General features: G+C 54.7%; 6 protein-coding genes across 6 annotated transcripts; 2 read left to right on the plus strand and 4 right to left on the minus strand.

Moving 5' to 3' along the window:
* The first annotated feature begins 2,579 nt into the window (after nt 1-2,579).
* LY79DRAFT_225123 (frequency clock protein) lies at nt 2,580-6,114 on the plus strand. Its single transcript, XM_060551634.1, has 2 exons — nt 2,580-3,210; nt 3,266-6,114. Exons 1-2 carry the CDS (start codon nt 2,907-2,909, stop codon nt 5,893-5,895), a joined length of 2,934 nt encoding a protein of 977 aa, XP_060413715.1. The 5' UTR covers nt 2,580-2,906; the 3' UTR covers nt 5,896-6,114.
* A 1,413-nt stretch (nt 6,115-7,527) lies between these two features.
* Nucleotides 7,528-9,878, minus strand: LY79DRAFT_555440 (2,3-bisphosphoglycerate-independent phosphoglycerate mutase). Its single transcript, XM_060557929.1, has 4 exons — nt 9,615-9,878; nt 9,015-9,367; nt 8,564-8,945; nt 7,528-8,514 (listed from the first exon to the last, which is right to left on the minus strand). Exons 1-4 carry the CDS (start codon nt 9,643-9,645, stop codon nt 7,706-7,708), a joined length of 1,575 nt encoding a protein of 524 aa, XP_060413716.1. The 5' UTR covers nt 9,646-9,878; the 3' UTR covers nt 7,528-7,705.
* Nucleotides 9,879-10,451: 573 nt separating this feature from the next.
* LY79DRAFT_670141 (RNA polymerase II transcription mediator complex subunit 9-domain-containing protein) lies at nt 10,452-10,892 on the plus strand (the record flags this gene model as incomplete). Its single annotated transcript, XM_060563744.1, has 1 exon — nt 10,452-10,892. The coding sequence occupies one exon, from the start codon at nt 10,452-10,454 to the stop codon at nt 10,890-10,892; it is 441 nt and encodes a 146-aa protein (XP_060413717.1).
* A 70-nt stretch (nt 10,893-10,962) lies between these two features.
* Nucleotides 10,963-12,486, minus strand: LY79DRAFT_688014 (tubulin binding cofactor C; the record flags this gene model as incomplete). The annotated part of the gene is made up of 4 exons (XM_060564688.1): nt 10,963-11,343; nt 11,402-12,100; nt 12,154-12,314; nt 12,375-12,486. The coding sequence occupies 4 exons, from the start codon at nt 12,484-12,486 to the stop codon at nt 11,143-11,145; spliced, it is 1,173 nt and encodes a 390-aa protein (XP_060413718.1). The 3' UTR covers nt 10,963-11,142.
* A 1,155-nt stretch (nt 12,487-13,641) lies between these two features.
* Nucleotides 13,642-14,204, minus strand: LY79DRAFT_225165 (uncharacterized protein). The gene has a single exon (XM_060551635.1). The coding sequence runs from the start codon at nt 14,036-14,038 to the stop codon at nt 13,700-13,702; it is 339 nt and encodes a 112-aa protein (XP_060413719.1). The 5' UTR covers nt 14,039-14,204; the 3' UTR covers nt 13,642-13,699.
* A 436-nt stretch (nt 14,205-14,640) lies between these two features.
* On the minus strand, nt 14,641-15,630 carry LY79DRAFT_590641 (uncharacterized protein; the record flags this gene model as incomplete). The annotated part of the gene is made up of 1 exon (XM_060561181.1): nt 14,641-15,630. The coding sequence occupies one exon, from the start codon at nt 15,628-15,630 to the stop codon at nt 14,641-14,643; it is 990 nt and encodes a 329-aa protein (XP_060413720.1).
* Between the last annotated feature and the right edge of the window lie 901 nt (nt 15,631-16,531).

The raw sequence follows: 16,531 nt of genomic DNA on the forward strand, positions 1-16,531 counted from the left end.
CGGACGACCACGCCGTGTGCGGATTCTCACAGAGTGAATTCGTTCCCTCCATCTCCCATTCCCCTTCACTCTGCAGGCGCAGTCGACAATTGGACAGGTAGACGCTGAACGCGCTGCTTTGAGAACTCTAAGCATCACAGTCAGTTCGTTTGAACCTGAAGATCAAGTGGCTCTACACCGATAGCGACTGAACTGGACGCAGCACCACACAGCCTCTATGGGCGACAGGGTTTTTGCCAAATAACAGGGAAGACGATGCTGACGCGGCAGCTTTGGGGAGGGGAGTGGTTGGGGTGAGACGTGAGCTGTTGCCAGCGAGTTCTACCTTGAGGTACGTATCCAAGGCGGTCCCTCTTGAGGTCGCACAGATATTCGTAGGTACATAGTGATACTCTTAGGTAGTACTATCGGAGTAGCAAGTCCGAACCCGGTATACGCGGAAAGGTTTGGGGTGGCTATTGCTAGGGCATCGGCATCGGCATCGGACGCCGCTGACATGTATGCTACACTGTCTCAGTAATCTCGTCTCGGCGAGAGAGACCTGAGCTCGCCGCTTGTTCGAGGCCTTTTGATCTTGTCGCAACCCATCCCGATATCTCAGCGGTTCATGAGCGTCCAGCAGGAGACGCTTGTGCGGTGAGGCTGGTAACGTAGGCACAGACGCTTAGGGCGGGTTTTTGATTTTCGAGTCTTTGCGGCTTCCCCTCCCCCCCCTCGGACGGCTCCTCTCCACGAATCTGGGGATTGCCACCTTCATCGAGGCGGACAGGCACGTGATTTGCTTGTCGACTACATACCTAGGTAGGTAGGGAGGTACAGTAGGTAGGTACTAGACATGTATAGAGGTAGTTTAAGGTGTTGTGGCGTGAGCAGTGGTTGCATTGCCGAGGGTGGTGGTACTGTTTTTGATGAAGAAAAAAACCGGACCGCAGAATGGAAGGCTAGTTATTGGCTGGCAGCAGGAGAGGAGGCAGTTGGTCAGACCCGTCTGCTTGTCGGCGATTGAGAGCAATGGAAGGCTCCAAGACCTAGGCGCGTCCATTCCTCGATCGATCCCGTCCCTGCTCGTTCCTGTACGTAGAGGTCGGCGACCAGCCACACCCGGAGTTTCTTAAACACACGCCCCATTCCCCACCTTTGTCCACCTACAGTAAGTACTAACGCATTAGTAGGTATCCGTACGGATGCCAAGGTACCGAGGCACTGATATACATTGTCTAGCTTACCTTGGGTGCATCGGTAGAGACATTGGCAGCAGCCGGGCTTAAAAGCACGCCCATTCGACGAGGCGGTCCACTGGCTAGCCCTCTTCGATCAACTTCGATCCCCAGAACCCTGCCAGGACCTGAAGATCAGACCAAGCAGCTTTCAAGCTGATGTGGGTCCCCACCTGCGCGTGGGGAACTGGCTAGACCTCACGAAACGTTTCGCAACCCTTGGGTTGGATCGAGGCTCCAGACTGTCTGTACTGTGCATCGTATACTGCAAAAGTGAGGCCCTGAACATCAGCCGTGTGACTATGGCGGTGCGCTTGCCTCCCTCCCTCCTTCCCACCCCCCCTGATAGGCACTCCCCCCTGGGCCAAGGGTGTTATGCCTTCCTGACGGATTCAAAGCTTTTACGGCTTTCCGCTGAGCTGTTGCTTCTTGCCCCATCACAGATTTGGCCCTGTCGTGTTCGATTTTGTTCGAAGCCGGAGGGAGGGGGGCCGTGGAGACCCGTTCCCATCTCATCTCATACCGTCGGCCACATCTACTATTCCTCCTTCCCACCACAATCTTCACCTTTTCGCCTTTTGCTAGTCAGTATTTTACGGTTTTACGACAGCAAGGAAAAAACGACAACAGTTGCATTGGCCTTCTTCTATCCACCCCCCTTGCCGCTCTTCTGCGCTTCCCGACCGACACATCAACTACTACCCGTCCAAACCGACTACAACTTCATACTCTACACGCAAAACACCACGACCCGCCCGCCGCAACACCCCCCCAAACTGAGCTGACCGTCGCAAAATAGCGACGTCTCCCGCTTCGCCTCTTCGCTTGAAGCATACTCCAAGGTCGGACTTGTTGTCACGCAACTCATTTGGATATCAGTCGCCGGCTTTGTCGCTGTTTGCCATTAACTGACCCGGCTGTACCACCGTCAATTTTTGCTGATCTCCGCTCACATTTGGGCTGCGGAGACGATTTCTTGGCTGTGAGCCCCACTGCATACAGAGCCTACCCGACGTCTTCACAATAGCCACCATTCTACTTTGCGGCGAATTAACCGACCTCGATTCTCCTGTCGCTGAGGACTGAACTGGCCAGGAGACCCTGTTGCGGCTGCATCATTTGACTTGCTTTGCCTGGCTCCTCCTATCAACCTGGCGGCTCACCCGGCTGCTATCCATCTGACCGAATCTTGCAGTTGCACCTGCAAAGCCTTGTTATATCGCACAAACGACGAGTTCACCAAGAGCTAGAATCCCCTGCTTAGAACTGCCCGAGCGCATCTTTCTCCTATCATTGTAGGTGCTACCACTTCACAGTACCCGTTTCTTAACGAGCCTTTCGTCATATGCGCCTCCCAATATTCGATCGATCGATCGGTGCTCTAGCCAATCACAGTTCATGCCTACCTCGACATATACAGCCTCCCGCCTCGACATCCAAAAGCTCATTTGCATCCCTATTAAGGCCAGTTGCTAACTAGCTTCCACCTTACTAGCAATTCATTCGACCTAAACACACGTCATCAAACCGACCTTTTGGTATAGCGTGAGAAATACCAACACGACGGCGACTACTACGCAACTCGACAGTCCATCAACCCCATCCCGTTCTCGTCGCCCTCCACGTAGCGAGTACGGCCCCGATTCCGATCATCTTGGTGTAGCCAGACAGCATCTTCATGCCGCCATCATGTCCGACGCCCAGCACCCATCCAATGGTACGCAGCCGCCGACGTCGCCGAAAGGCCATCCGTTACCGCGCCGGTCGTCTCCCGAAACCTCTATAACCCTTCGCAACCACCGTCTGGCCCACGAAGCGAGCGCTAAAGCATTATCCAAGCGTGCTGCTGCTGCTGCAGCAGAAACCAGCTCAGGATCATCACCACACCGGCACTCATCTGGGGAGAGCCATAACACCGGACCCAGTGATCCCAAGAGATGGTTCGAGCAAAGCAATGAGAACCCTACTGTCTTGTACTCAAATACGATCGATGGTAAGCCAGCGAGTAACGGCGTTTTTCTCACGGCGGTCGCTGATTCTGTTTCTAGTCGACCCCCCATTTTATCAAAAAGAGAGTGATTCTTCTCATGAAGACAACCTGCAAGCCACCGGCTACCCCACGCTTCTGAGACCCCCCATGGGAGGTACTCTTAAGCCGAGTGCTACGCATAGCAGCAGCGCCGATGATTACCGGAGTGTCATTGACGATTTGACTGTTGAAATCAAGAGGCTCAAGGATGAGTTGAAGCGATATAAGCAGAGAGGGCCTGAATTGATGAAGCAAGACAGACTCTTTGAGATAAAGGTTCACGGGCTTCCGAAACGCAAGAAGAGGGAGTTGGAAAGTACCCTTCGCGACTTTGCGTCCGGCCTGGAAGGCAGCACTCCCAGTGCCGAGGCGTCTTCGGGCCGGAACAAAGGCAGTCACAAGGCCCGGCTAGAGTCTGGATCAGGATCAGCTTCAAAGCATGCATCATCGACGTCAGGGTCTCACTCGCGACCCGTCGATTCTGCATACGCATCGATGTCCACCGGTGCCAACTCGTCTGGGACTTCGTTGGCACGGCCATCCGTCAGTTCAAGAGCCAAGTCGTCGGAACAAAAGGTGGAAAACTATCTCAAAGACATACCCGAAGGGTTGTATCCACGCCACATGGTCATGACCGACAAGGACAAGAAGAAACTAATTGTTCGACGGCTGGAGCAAATTTTCACAGGCAAGATTAGTGGCCGGAGTGTGAGCCGGCACCAGCCAAAATCTTCTGGGAACATCGCTTCTTATGCTCCCATCATGGTGGAGCCAGCGACTGGGAACACAACAACGACTCACGGACCATCCAACGTCCCTGTGGGCTTTTGTGAGCCTTCTCGAGAGGCACGCATCTTTGTGTCGGAAGAGGGAAAGAATCCAGCGAAAGATAACGGGTCTACCTCTAACTCGAATGGCGATCAGCTCGACTCGGGCGGCAATTCCGCAGTCGCTGGCACGTCACCGCCAGACCCACCATTGCCGGAGCAGCGACCCACTCGGCCGCTGGACCTCGATCCGGATCGGAAGCAGAACCCATCCGCGAACATGGACTACATCCGTCATCTTGGCCTGGCTCCACCCCATCTGACCGGACTCGCGACGCACGAGGATGTATCCCCGGACGCTGACGGCTGGGTTTACCTCAACCTCCTTTGTAACATGGCCCAGTTGCACATGCTCAACGTCGCACCTGACTACATTCGCAGCGCTGTCTCTGAAAAGAGTACCAAGTTCCAGCTTTCATCTGATGGTCGAAAAATTCGATGGCGTGGAGGCACCGATGGGACAAAGTTCAGTAGTGACAGCTCTGGGGAAACCTCTCATACCAGCCGTTCAGAGGAGTCAGACGCAGCCAATGACGACGAACATACGAAGAAACGCAAACGCCGCCAACCACCCAAGAGTGGATTGTACTCTTCCTCCGCGGGCCCGAATTCATCGGATCAGTCGAAATTTGACCCGCAAATGTCGTCCGCCGACAGCTTCCACTACAAGCCGCTATTTGCCCACCAGTCATCGTCGGCCGAGCAAACGTCTCTGGACGACTCGAACTCTTCGGGTGCCGGCGAAGACAGCAACAATGCGGCGTCGCGATGGGAAAACAGTGGCTCAGGATCGGCCCGTCGAAAGAGACGTCGCTTAGATGGCGCAATTATCTATTACAGTGGCGCCCCCTTCTGCATGGACTTGTCCGGCGACCCTGGGGATTTGTCCCCTTCGTCCTACTTGACCTCTACTGCGCAGGAACAGGAGCTGCCCATCTCACAAAACTCGAGGCCTGGGCCGCAGCGCACGCAGTCGGGATCAGCGCTTGCCTACCGTCCCCTGACAGATGGCAAAACTGCACCCAGCGTGGCAGTTGCGACAGAAATGGGATCTGATGACAGCGACATGGATATTGAAGCCGAATTCCCATGGTCCGACCGGCCTCAAGACCTTGCCGCCAATAGCTTGGACGCATGTGGCCTTGGCGGAGTTATCCCAGACGATCACTTCCGGGTCATCGCCACCACAAGAAGACCCAAAATAAACGCGACTCCTTCCAGCCCGTCCGGGTTCGAACGCGACGACGTTGCCAAGCTCGTCGACAGAATCACTTCTCCCTTGGGATCCACGTCCCAGGATGGGTTGTTCAAACCCAAGTCAAAGAGCCATCTCCCTGTTACCATCGAATACATGTCCCGATCCGTCGAAAAGCTGAACCCTACGCCTCTACCTCCCCCGGGTATGTACTTCTCTTTCGATAGTGATTCTTCTGATACCTCGGCCGAAGACGTTTCGGAGCCAGAGGACGAACCGATGGCGTTGATTGGGAGCTTCGATATCCAGGGTCACCCTCCCACGATTGAGAACCAGTATCCCGATGATGTGGATATGTCGAGTGGAGACGAGGAAGATGTCGAGCCGGATGATGGAGATGAGCCGGTGGTTAAAGTGGATGATGACAGCAGCGATGGGTTCGCTATTCCTAACCTACCTCGTGCTGCTCACCGCGCCAGCAGTAGCAGTGCTGTCGCCGCCGCTGGAACAGCCAGAAGCCGTAGCAAGAGTTGTAGTGCCGAGCTTCCGGTAGGCACGGGCAGCTCGGTTGCTACTGCCGGTGGAGTTGAGAGTGGCTACAGTAGTAGTCTAGAGGAGAGCGGTTGAATTTGACATGGAGCCGCGAGAACAGGAAGCCATGGACGACGGCCGGATTTGGAAGCAGTCTTGGTTGATATGGCATGGATGTGCATTGTAAGGCGCTTGGCTTTTGTTCATCATCAGGGATGAATTTGCATAAGAGATATCCCACGGTCGAGAACCGTATATTATTGTTTTTTTTTTTGGTTTGGGTCAAGTACATCAGCACAGACGGAAACTGGTAGCCACCTTACAGCGGGAGTTCTGGAAAAAAAGTATTAAGAAAACAAATTACAAAAGTTTTCGAGGGCCAAGGGTCAAAGGTTTATGTACTACGAGGCGGGTTTGTGGATAGCGACGCGGTTTATATTTCTTCTTCTTCTTGTTCTTGCAATAGTTTTACAATGATACCCGTTTCCGCCTATACATTTGTTGGAATGTGTACGCAGTGTCTTCCTTGTCTGGCTACCTGCAACCATCACAGGTCCTGACAATTACCATTTTATACACATACCGCCCAGTAGTAAGGTTATACATGCATGGCGCTCTCAAGTTCTCCATATTTATTGTCAACTTGGTATGAGCGGCAATTTTGTGTTTATCGACAAATTGTAACCAGCACCTCCATGCGGTATCAACGGAGAAGTCTGATATCATTTTTTTTTGATACGGACGGTTCCTTGGTTGGGAAGAGTTGGGCGGGGGGGGGGGGGGGGGGGGTGGGCTAAGGCCCTTTCTCTCATACCGACTATTCGAGCTCATGTTGATAGCGAGACATCTACGGGGAGATTGGTCGACTTGAACAAGCACTTGAGCATACTCAAATCGGTCCGGAATAGTTTGCCAAGGCACCCGTGTCCGTCTCAAACAACCCTTTGGTGTGGAACCCGGGTTCGTTCCACCGACCACCGCCACTACTTTCTCGTCCGCCCCTCTCTCTGACGACGAGCAACGTTGCAGAGACTTGTGGCGGATCGGATACACGAACAGAAGATGTTTCTTATTGGCCGGACCTGCACGTGGAATCTCACGTTGTGCCAATGAGCAAGCACTACGATGTTCCTCGAGAGATGGAATAGACCAAAACATATCAGTCCTCGACCAGCATATTGCTTAGGCTACCCGGCCAAGCCGTCCTAGCTGAAGGGTCTGCGTCGGATGCCGGTTGGATCGATCTCGGCTTGCTCAAAGCCAAACGCCTTCGACGCTTGCCGAAGTCGTGAGGCTGCATAGCGTCGATATTTAACCGCGTTCGCTGGCTTGACTCACTTACAGGACGAAAAAGGCTTCTATTAATTAGACTTGGACTGTGTTGTACACTCCCCCCCCCTTATCTGCCACACGTTGCTTTGATAGCCGTTCGAATTAGCTTGTTTGTTCCTGAGTTGGAGGCGTGGCTGCACAAAGCCCCTCCCCCCCCTAGTGACTTTCCTTCGCGTTCTTTCTTCCCCTTCTTCTTTCTGACAACTTTCAAGAGTGATACCTCTGCCCCGGAATCCTCAGGGCTGATTTGATGCGGTGCGACGTACTTGGCTTGTATTCGGGATTCTGGAGCAATAGAACACGAATTCCTGCTGGAATACGACGGGGATGCTTGCTTTAGAGTGGACTAGGACTTCTGGCCATAATTACATTATATCATCGCAATGTTTATCGCCAGGGGTATGTCATCAAAGTGTGTTCTCATTTTCTATAGGTTGTCTATTATAATCATAAACCCTTTACCACACACGCCACACGCTCTCAACTTTTACCAATAACCCGCTCCCCAAAGGCACACACATACATACAACTCCGCAACTACAGCTTCGTCTTGACCAGAACCATTGGGACTTATTTATGCCTTGGTCAACAAGTTGGTTCCGGTCATCTCCTCGGGCTGAGGCAGGCCCATGGCGGCCAGGACCGTGGGGGCGACGTCGCCCAGAACGCCACCGTCCTTCTTCAAGCTCCAGCCCTCGGGGGCGTTGGCCATGATGAAGGGAACCTTGTTGGTGGTGTGGGAGGTCTTGGGCTTGCCGTCGGGGAACTTCATCTCCTCGGCGTTGCCGTGGTCGGCGGTAATGAAGAGAATGTAGTTCTGCTTCTTGCAGGCCTCGTAGATCTTGCCGATAGCCTTGTCAGTGGCCTCGACACCGACGATGGCGGCCTCGTACACGCCAGTGTGGCCGACCATGTCGGGGGGCGCAAAGTTGTTCATGACGAAGGGGAACTTCTGCTCGCCAAGGCGCTTGGCGACCTGGTTGGCAACGCCGTCGGCCGACATCTCGGGGGCCTTGTCGTAGGTGGCGACGGTCTTGTTGGAGGGGACAAGGTCCTGGCTCTCGTCACGGGTCTCGAGAGCGAAGACCTTCTCAACACCGCCGTTGAAGAAGAAGGTGACGTGCGCGTACTTCTCCGTCTCGGCGATGTGGACCTGCTCGACGCCCTGCTTGCCGAGCCACTCGGCGAGGACGTTACCCATGTGCTGGGGCTTGAAGGCGACCTCGAAGGGGTAGTCAACCTTGTACTGGGTCATGGTGACCAGGGTTCTGATCTTGGGGTAGTTGAAGTCGGGAAGAACTGAGCGGTCGACGTCGCCGAGGAGCTGAGTGATCTGGCGAACACGGTCGGAGCGGTAGTTGAAGAAGAAGACGGTGTCGTCATCTAAGTCACTGTCAGAAACGATCCAAGGATTCAGAAGAGCGAGACGTACCCTTGATGCGGCGCTCGTCACCACCGACGATGATGGGGCTGAGGAACTCGTCCTTGTCCTTGTCGCCGCCGCGGGCGTAGCGCTCCCGGACGGTCTTGACGGGGTCGGAGCTCTCCTCGCCCTTGCCGTTGATCATACCGTCGAGAGCAATCTGGATCCTCTCCCATCTCTTGTCACGGTCCATGGCGTAGTAACGGCCGACTACAGTCGCAATCTCACCGGTGCCGATCTCGCCGGCGGTTTTAACGAGCTCCTCCATGTAGTCGGCGCCTGACTTGGGGTCCACGTCGCGACCATCGCCGAAGAAGTGGATGTAGACCTTGGGGACGCCGTACTGCTTGGCCGCCTTGAGAAGGTTGTAGAGGTGGACCTGCTTGGCGTGCTGCGAGATAGAATGTCAGATTCTGATATCGTTGGGGTGGTTTTCGCCCGGGGGTTGTGCAAGACTCACCACGCCACCGTGGGAGACGAGACCGCAGAGGTGCAGTCTGCCGTTGCCGTCTCTGGCGCCCTCAAAAGTCTTCTTGATCACATCGTTCTCGGCGAATTTGCCCTCCTTGATTGTCTGGTCGATGCGGACGACGTCTTGCCAGACAACGCGGCCGGCGCCAATGTTCAAGTGGCCGACCTCAGAGTTGCCCATCAGACCCTCGGGCAGGCCAACGGCAAGGGACGAGGCCTCGAGCTCGCAGTATCCGGTCTTGCTCTGGGCGAAGGCGTCCATGACGGGCGTCTCCGCGTTGGTGATGGCGTCGCCATCTTTGGGGGAGTCGGCTCCGGGAACACCCCAGCCATCAATCACGACTGTAGGAGCGCAAGATCCACAAGATTAGCCAGCCGACTTGGAGATAGAGGATGATGTAGGCAAGGGTGAGAATGTAGTCTGGTTTGGATTTGGGCTTCTTTTGCTGAGGTAGAGGAGCTGCGACTCCTGCGGGAGCTTCTTGGTCTTGCTGGCTGGCTTCGGCACTGACACCACCAACACCAACACCATCACCGCGGGGCTTCGACGAGGGGTACGGAGGGTCTGGAGGGAGATCTTTGGACGTACTCAGGCAGGCCTTCTGCTCGGTCTGGGCCATGGTGGAATAGGTATATCTGGTGCTATTTCTTTACAGAAAGGTGGGGGGAGTGGAAAGAAGAAGAGGACGGTTCTAGTTCAGGATATGCGTGATTTTCCGGGTTTTTAGAGGCGGGTGGTGAAGGTCTCTGCCGGTTGAGGAGTTTTAAGTGAATCAGCCAATGTACCTGGGCTCCCGGCTTGAGTTGTTTTATCGGTGTTAGTTTATGGTGGGGGTTCATGGGTTATGTCATGATTGCCGATAATAGAACCGTATGGTACCATGCCGAAATAGCACTGTCTATATGTGCCTAACGTGGCGTGTTGCACAGTGTAATTATATCACCAAACGGTGTGGGCTCCATGAGATGCCCCTCTGTTGACTTTCAACAATTTTTAGCTGCCAATCGCTGTCGCGCTAAAACGCCCGTGAAGCTGCCGAACACGCAAAATGTCTCGGCGGAGCTTCCCCCCCCTGCTTTTAACCGTTTGACAACCGTACCACACGCCGAAACTCACGCCAATTGACTTTGACGCCTCGTCCGCTCAACCCACGACAGCGACGACTCTGCGCACGTACTGTGAGGCTGAACAACGACTTGAACATTTTTGCAAAGCTGCCATTGATAAACCCTTGACGCCTCGAGTCAGCATCCAACGCGCGCACAACACCTAGCTACTTAGCCTCGGCCGAGAAAGAAGCCTCTGCGAGTTCCAACCTCCCCGCTCCGTCCGCCTCCCATCGAGGAGAAGAATCACGAAGCCAAGCTTTCCTCCCTCGATCTATTTTCATCTTGAAACACACACGGCTCTTCCCCCCTCAACAAAATGCCGCCTCACCCCCTCGAGCTCCCTTCCACCCTCTCCCCCGACGCCCTCGACACCCTCACCGAGCTGACAGGCATCCTCACTCGCTTGCGCACCGCTGTCCAGAACTCCGGCTCCGTCGGCGGCATCACCGGCGCCACGCCCGCCGGCACCGGCCCTGGCGCGACCCCGAATCCCCTCGGCGCTAGCCCCAACGCCCCGCTGTCCCTCAAGGATGTGCCCGCCCAGACCGACGCGCTGAAGCACAAGCTCCAGCGGGCCCGCACGCAGATGCGCCAGCTCCCGGACATGGATCGCTCCATCGACGAGCAGGAGGAAGAGATCAAGCAGCTCGAGGAGCGTATCAAGATGCAGCGCGAGGTGCTGGACCGGTTGAGGGACGCGGGTGTCAAGTTTGGTCACGAGGAGGGCGGAACGGGCGATAAGATGGAGACGGAGTGATGGATGGATGGGTCTTCACGAAACTGTGATCAGGGGATGACGTGTTTTTTTTTGTTTGCCGAATGACTCTTATGATACCCGAAATGCGACTGCGATGATGTTCACTTCAAAGGAAGAGAGACGCTGCCCCCTCTCCAACTTCTATGCCTGATTATACACGAATTCACAAGAGCCGCCTTCCAAACTCCGTACTAGAACCTTGAACGAAGGAGACAGCCGACAACGGCACCGGGACTGTGACTGGACTGGCTCACTGCTTCGAGACACCCACAGCGTCGAGGATGTCGTGCAGATCCTTCCCGCGCTCGCCTGGTACAACCTTTGTCCAGATCTCGTCGGCCAGCCTCTGCTCCTCGGGCAGGATACTCCAGTTCGGGCTAGGCTCCGACTTGAGCCACTTGAAATCATCAACTTGATCCCACTGGTTCTTGACAGGGTCTTCGGGGGTATGCTGCACAAATGATGAGTCCCCGTGAGATGGTGTTTCTTCACACAGTCAGTGTACTTACAAAACTGGCCGGCAGCGGCGCGAAGCGCATGTTGGAGCAGTCCTCGATGATGGGATGGCTCGAGCAGTGCAGGTAGATATCGACGTTGTTGCACTCGTGAATACGCACCTGCCGTGCGGACACGACGATGACGCTGTTCGAAACGCCGGTAATATGCGTCGGTCCAGTGACGTTGCCGGCGACGATCAGACTCTTGTCAATGTTCTTGAGCGCCAGGTTCGCGAACGAGGTGGTACCAGACAGCGTCAGGGACATGTCGACGACGCACCCCTTCAGGTCCATCAGTCGCCCGGACGACGTAGCCCGCGACGCCGACGACGGAAGGACGATGTGCAGGCCCTCCTGGCCGAAGATGGCAATGTCCTTAGCGGTGGAGAAGCTGGGCTTGCGCACCTTGGTGGTGCTCGGCCGCGCCATCTCTTCGTTGTAGTTCTTGGGGAAGGACGGCAGCTCGCCAAGGCCATCTCTCTCGGCCTGCACGCCCGGGGAGGTGGTGGCAGCGGCGGCGATGACGGGCCCACCGCGGGAGGCGGGCAAGGGGTCCGCGAGAGAGCTTCCCACGAGCAGGCGCGGGTCGTTTTTGGGGGCGGTTAGGTCGCTAGTGGCAGTGTTCGCGCCGCGCGGCTTGAACTGGAAGCGTGAGCGGGGTGCGAGTTTCGTTGTGGTCTCATTCAGCTTATCTGTGAGGGCCTTGACAGCCTGTCGAGTGGTGTCAAAATACGAGTAGTCTCCTGATGAGTGGACCGGCTCACCTGAGCGTAGTTGCGCTGGTCGTACGACGGAACAAAGTCGGAGGCATCGGCGACCTCGCTGGAAAGGTTCGAGATGCCGGCGAGAATGTGGTCAATGGCATCCTGCCTCTCACCACCGACCTGGGCTATAGAGCCGATGCCGTCGATCTGCTCCTGGAGGACTAGTGCGGGGCTGATCAGCACACCATCAAACGACTCAGTCGGGTCTTGGGTGAACATACTAACAACCTCGTCTTGGAAGTGGCGGTAAAACTTCTCTTTGGGATCCTGCATCTTGGTTACCGGGAATGATCCTCCACCTGTGGCGAGATGCTGAAGTACTTCAGGCGCCATTGTCGATTGTGGGTGCATATATATATATATATATAAGACTATGATTTATATCTCTGGTTTACGAGGTACGTGACAGGACGATCAGGAAGCTCGGGCTTGGGGTTCAAAGCAAAAGAGCCTACCTGGCGCAGGTAGACAATTTAAATTCAACGGTGCAAGACAGACGTTGAAGGGAAGAAAGTGGCGTGTTCTTTCTGATGAGTGCGGCGAAATGAGCGGTCTTTAAGAGAAGGGGATGGTTGCAGATGGACACCACGCGACTTTTCTTCTCTGATTGCTAGGTACTCATGACAATCTGATCAGTTGCGGGCCTTGGCTCGGTGACGTCGCTAGGTAGTTGGTGGGGAGGGGTCTAAGAACGATACATGCAAGATCCGGGGATGTCGAGAGGCTCCAAGGCAGGCCAGACGACGTCGAGAAGGAGTGGGGGGGGATGGGCAGGTGTGGGTGCACACGGTCTCGTCCAAAGTACCTAGGGAGGGCGAGCAGACCGAGGCTTGCTTTCTGGCGCGAAACGAACTACCGAGTCGGACGATGAGGGGTGGGAGGGCTGCAGGATAAGGTGATGGACTCATGTGCTCGGGGTGTTTTCCTGCTGCAGGTGAACACCAGCTATCCCCAAATCGACAAGGAGAAAAAGGGGGGAGCAAACAAATAAATGGCAGGTTGGCGGGGTCATCGTGTCAGTCGGCCGTGGCTCCAAGCCAAGAGAGCGGTTCGGTCGTTGGTGTAGGGGGTAGTTAGTGTACGCTACGGAGTACTTGGATAGTAATTATTTTCTTTGGCGCTAGTGAGCTGTGGACCCCTGAGCCGGCACGGCTGCGGAGACATTTTTCCAAGCCGGGGGCTTCAACTGCCAACTTCCGCGCTTCTCTCTTTCCGTTTTTATTTCTTCTCTCGATTACCTAATCTCGAGCTCGATGGTACTTTCGCCCAAGGGTTTTCACACCACCATGGTGTACTGGCGGTACCGTACCAGTCCACTACGTGCACATCGTCACCCGGGGACTGAGATGCTTACCCACGGCGGTCCCTCTCAAGGCCGCACAGGTACACTACATACACAGTCCAAGGCAGTCGGAAAAAACACAGTGTAAGTATCGTGCCCGATACTCAACGCAGTAGAGGAAGGTTTCTAGATAGAAACACAGTACCATGGGATATCTCGTAACTAAACCTCCCTCGTCACCCGGGAACAGCGGCATCAACTTCATCAAACTAAATCCACCGAACTCAAGGAGGAGGGGGCGTGGTCTGGCTTGCTTGGACGGACGACGAACGATGGACTCCTGCCCCGCACCGGGCGCCATCCGGACCCTCGATCAGCGGCGGACCGAGATGCGACAGTTGGTCTGAGGAACCCGTGCCAAGGTCTGACGTCGTTTTCATGCAGCCCGGGTGTACTGTAAAACTGAGCGTGAGAGGTCTTGGGATGAAGTAATGGATGGAGACGCTGCCTTGTGGGGACTTCCCAACGCCAACAACAACTGTCCTGGCTACACACGGTCGACAAGGATGCAAGACTACAGAGTACACATCCGACAAGGCACATCACCTCATCCTGCTACCTCGCAGCCGTGGCAGGTACCGGTAGTTAGTTAGCCGATGACTGCTGAAGCTTTGGGGTAAACGGTAATTATTGGTTCGCTTGAGCCGTCTACTAGGGTTTGCCAGAGATTACCTAGTCTAGACTTCCCTCCCGCACACTACTACGTACCTAGTTTACGTCCGTCCTTTTAGAGTTTTGGGGTGCATGCTGCGAGCCCGTCTCGACATCGTCATCGTCTCTCTGTCTTCTTGTTTGGCTTAACGCCCATGCAGTCGATGCACAAGATACCGGCTACCTACACACGTACGGATGCAGCTCGGGACGAGATCACACACAGCATGTGGACGGCTCACACTGTCAACGTCCATAGATGAGGCACAGAATAGCTTTGGACATCACGAGCCATCAAGGACAACCACGACGCAGGGAGAAAACAACAAGCGTTCAATTGGAATGATTATTGCACACTCACCAAGGTATCTCAAGCATCGTCCCAGAGCAAGCACCATGGTGGAAGAATCCAAGAAAAGATCAACGCAGCACCCCATCAGGCGACCCGCCGCCTAGCATCCGCACGACCGAAACAAGGTCGAGTCTCTCGAATATCAAGCTCGCTCGCGACCCCACGATTCCAGTCTATCTCGCTCTCGAGCTTCTATCGCACTCAACTTGTCCGTGACCTGCTGGAACTTTCTCACGGCCTCCTCGTTCTTCCGAATCATCTTCTCAATCAACTTCTCAAGCAACTCCTCAACTAACTTCCGAATGTCAACACCAGGGTACCACGTCCACGACTGCTGTGCCTGATGCCGCTTCTCCACGTCCCGGTAGCGGCCCTCCTGCTTGTCGTACTGGACTTGCATTTTCTGTAGCTGCCGCGCGCGCTCCGCCGCGTCAGCCTCTTGACGTCGTCGTTGGCTCTCTTCCTTCTCCCTCTGGCGTTTCCGCTTCTTCTCCTCGGCGCGGCGTCTCTCACGATAGGTCTCCTCTGGGAGGTTCCAATCGCGGATCTTTTTCCAGTTGCCCGGGACGAGGCTGTTGGCGAGGTTGTCAAGCCACCGCTGTTGAAGGGCGCGGTACTCTTTCGAGAAGTAGCACTTTTTCCCCTCGGGGATGTCGTCGCCGGTGATGGTCTCGCCCTCGGGAGTCGTCAGGATGAGTCTGGGGACAACTGAACAGGACAGTTCGTCCTGGAAGTCCAACAAGTCATCGGGCTCCGCTTTCAAGGTCTCATCCTGGAAGAAGTCCATTTTGCCTTCGTAGTCGTACTGATCGTATCTGTCATCGCCCTCGTCCTCCGGGAAGAGGTCGTCACCGCAGTCAATCAGGTCATAGTCGTTGTCGTCGAATGTACAGATTTCGGGGTCTGCAAAGCGGACCTCTTGTTGCCTGCGGCCATGTGCGAGCGAACCCGGAGTAGGAACAGTTGGCTGGAACTCGATGATTGGCTCGGCCTGTGCGTCACTTGATGTTTTGTGGCAAGAGAGCTTACCCGCGGGGCGGGACAGTGTGGGAGTGGTCCAGGATACGCTCTTCGCGGTGCCTGCTTTGCCTGCCGTACGAGCAATAGAGATTGAGGGGCTCTGAGTGTCCATGGTGTGCTGCTGGCGGGCGGTGATGAACACGACTGCGGTGAGGGGACTGACCGAGGTTTGTTGTGATTATAGAACGAAGCAAGTATTTGGGTATGTGTATGTATGAATAGTGAAGCAGGTTTACCGGGTGTGAATGTGTATGTACAGGTTGAGCAGAGGAGTGTAGGGGACGGAGAAGAAACAGGGGTTTTCAATGACTATTGTTGTAAAAGGAGATAGCCAGGCATGAATCCCACATAAAAAAAAGAGACCCCTAGCAATCCATGGATTACGATACTGATCTGAGTTAAGAGTCGACATATCCATGGTTCCGATGGAAATCGATAACTTGGTGAACTCTATTTGCAGTCATCGGCCGGGCTAGCAAGATGAGCAACACCATCACGACGTACAATTGAATGCGCGGTTCCGGTTCTCTCAAATCCTAAGCGGCGTAGTATTATCCTAACGCTTGATCGAGAGTAGAGTTCCTACTCGTTAACATAGGTAGACAGCAGCTGCGGCTTTGTCGATTGTATTTGTGAACTTGATTCGTATAATTTGGTCTTAGTATTGTAGTGCAACTTTAACAAGAGTTTTCAACCTTGTGGTCTCTCGACCAAGGCATTGCTCGGCGTGGGAGTCCCCACCAGCATGCCGCTGTCAGAAGCCAAAAGGAGTGCCTCGTCGAAATCTTTTTGGAATGAAACAAAGTTCATGCCACTGCGATGGAACCCATGGATTCAATACCTACAGGCTTTGATTCACCAGCCCATTTCGTACATCCTTCACCCAATAATGACCCCATTATCGCCGTTACTCGTACGAAAGCGGATCTGGGCTTGAAGCGATAAAAAATCCCCAAGGGAAAACCCGAAAAATGGCATGTCCGTACGCCAAAGTACAAGAGGAGATGCCCTGG

Source organism: Colletotrichum navitas (assembly GCF_030913465.1).
Source record: "Colletotrichum navitas strain CBS 125086 chromosome Unknown LY79scaffold_33, whole genome shotgun sequence".
Taxonomy (NCBI): domain Eukaryota; kingdom Fungi; phylum Ascomycota; class Sordariomycetes; order Glomerellales; family Glomerellaceae; genus Colletotrichum; species Colletotrichum navitas.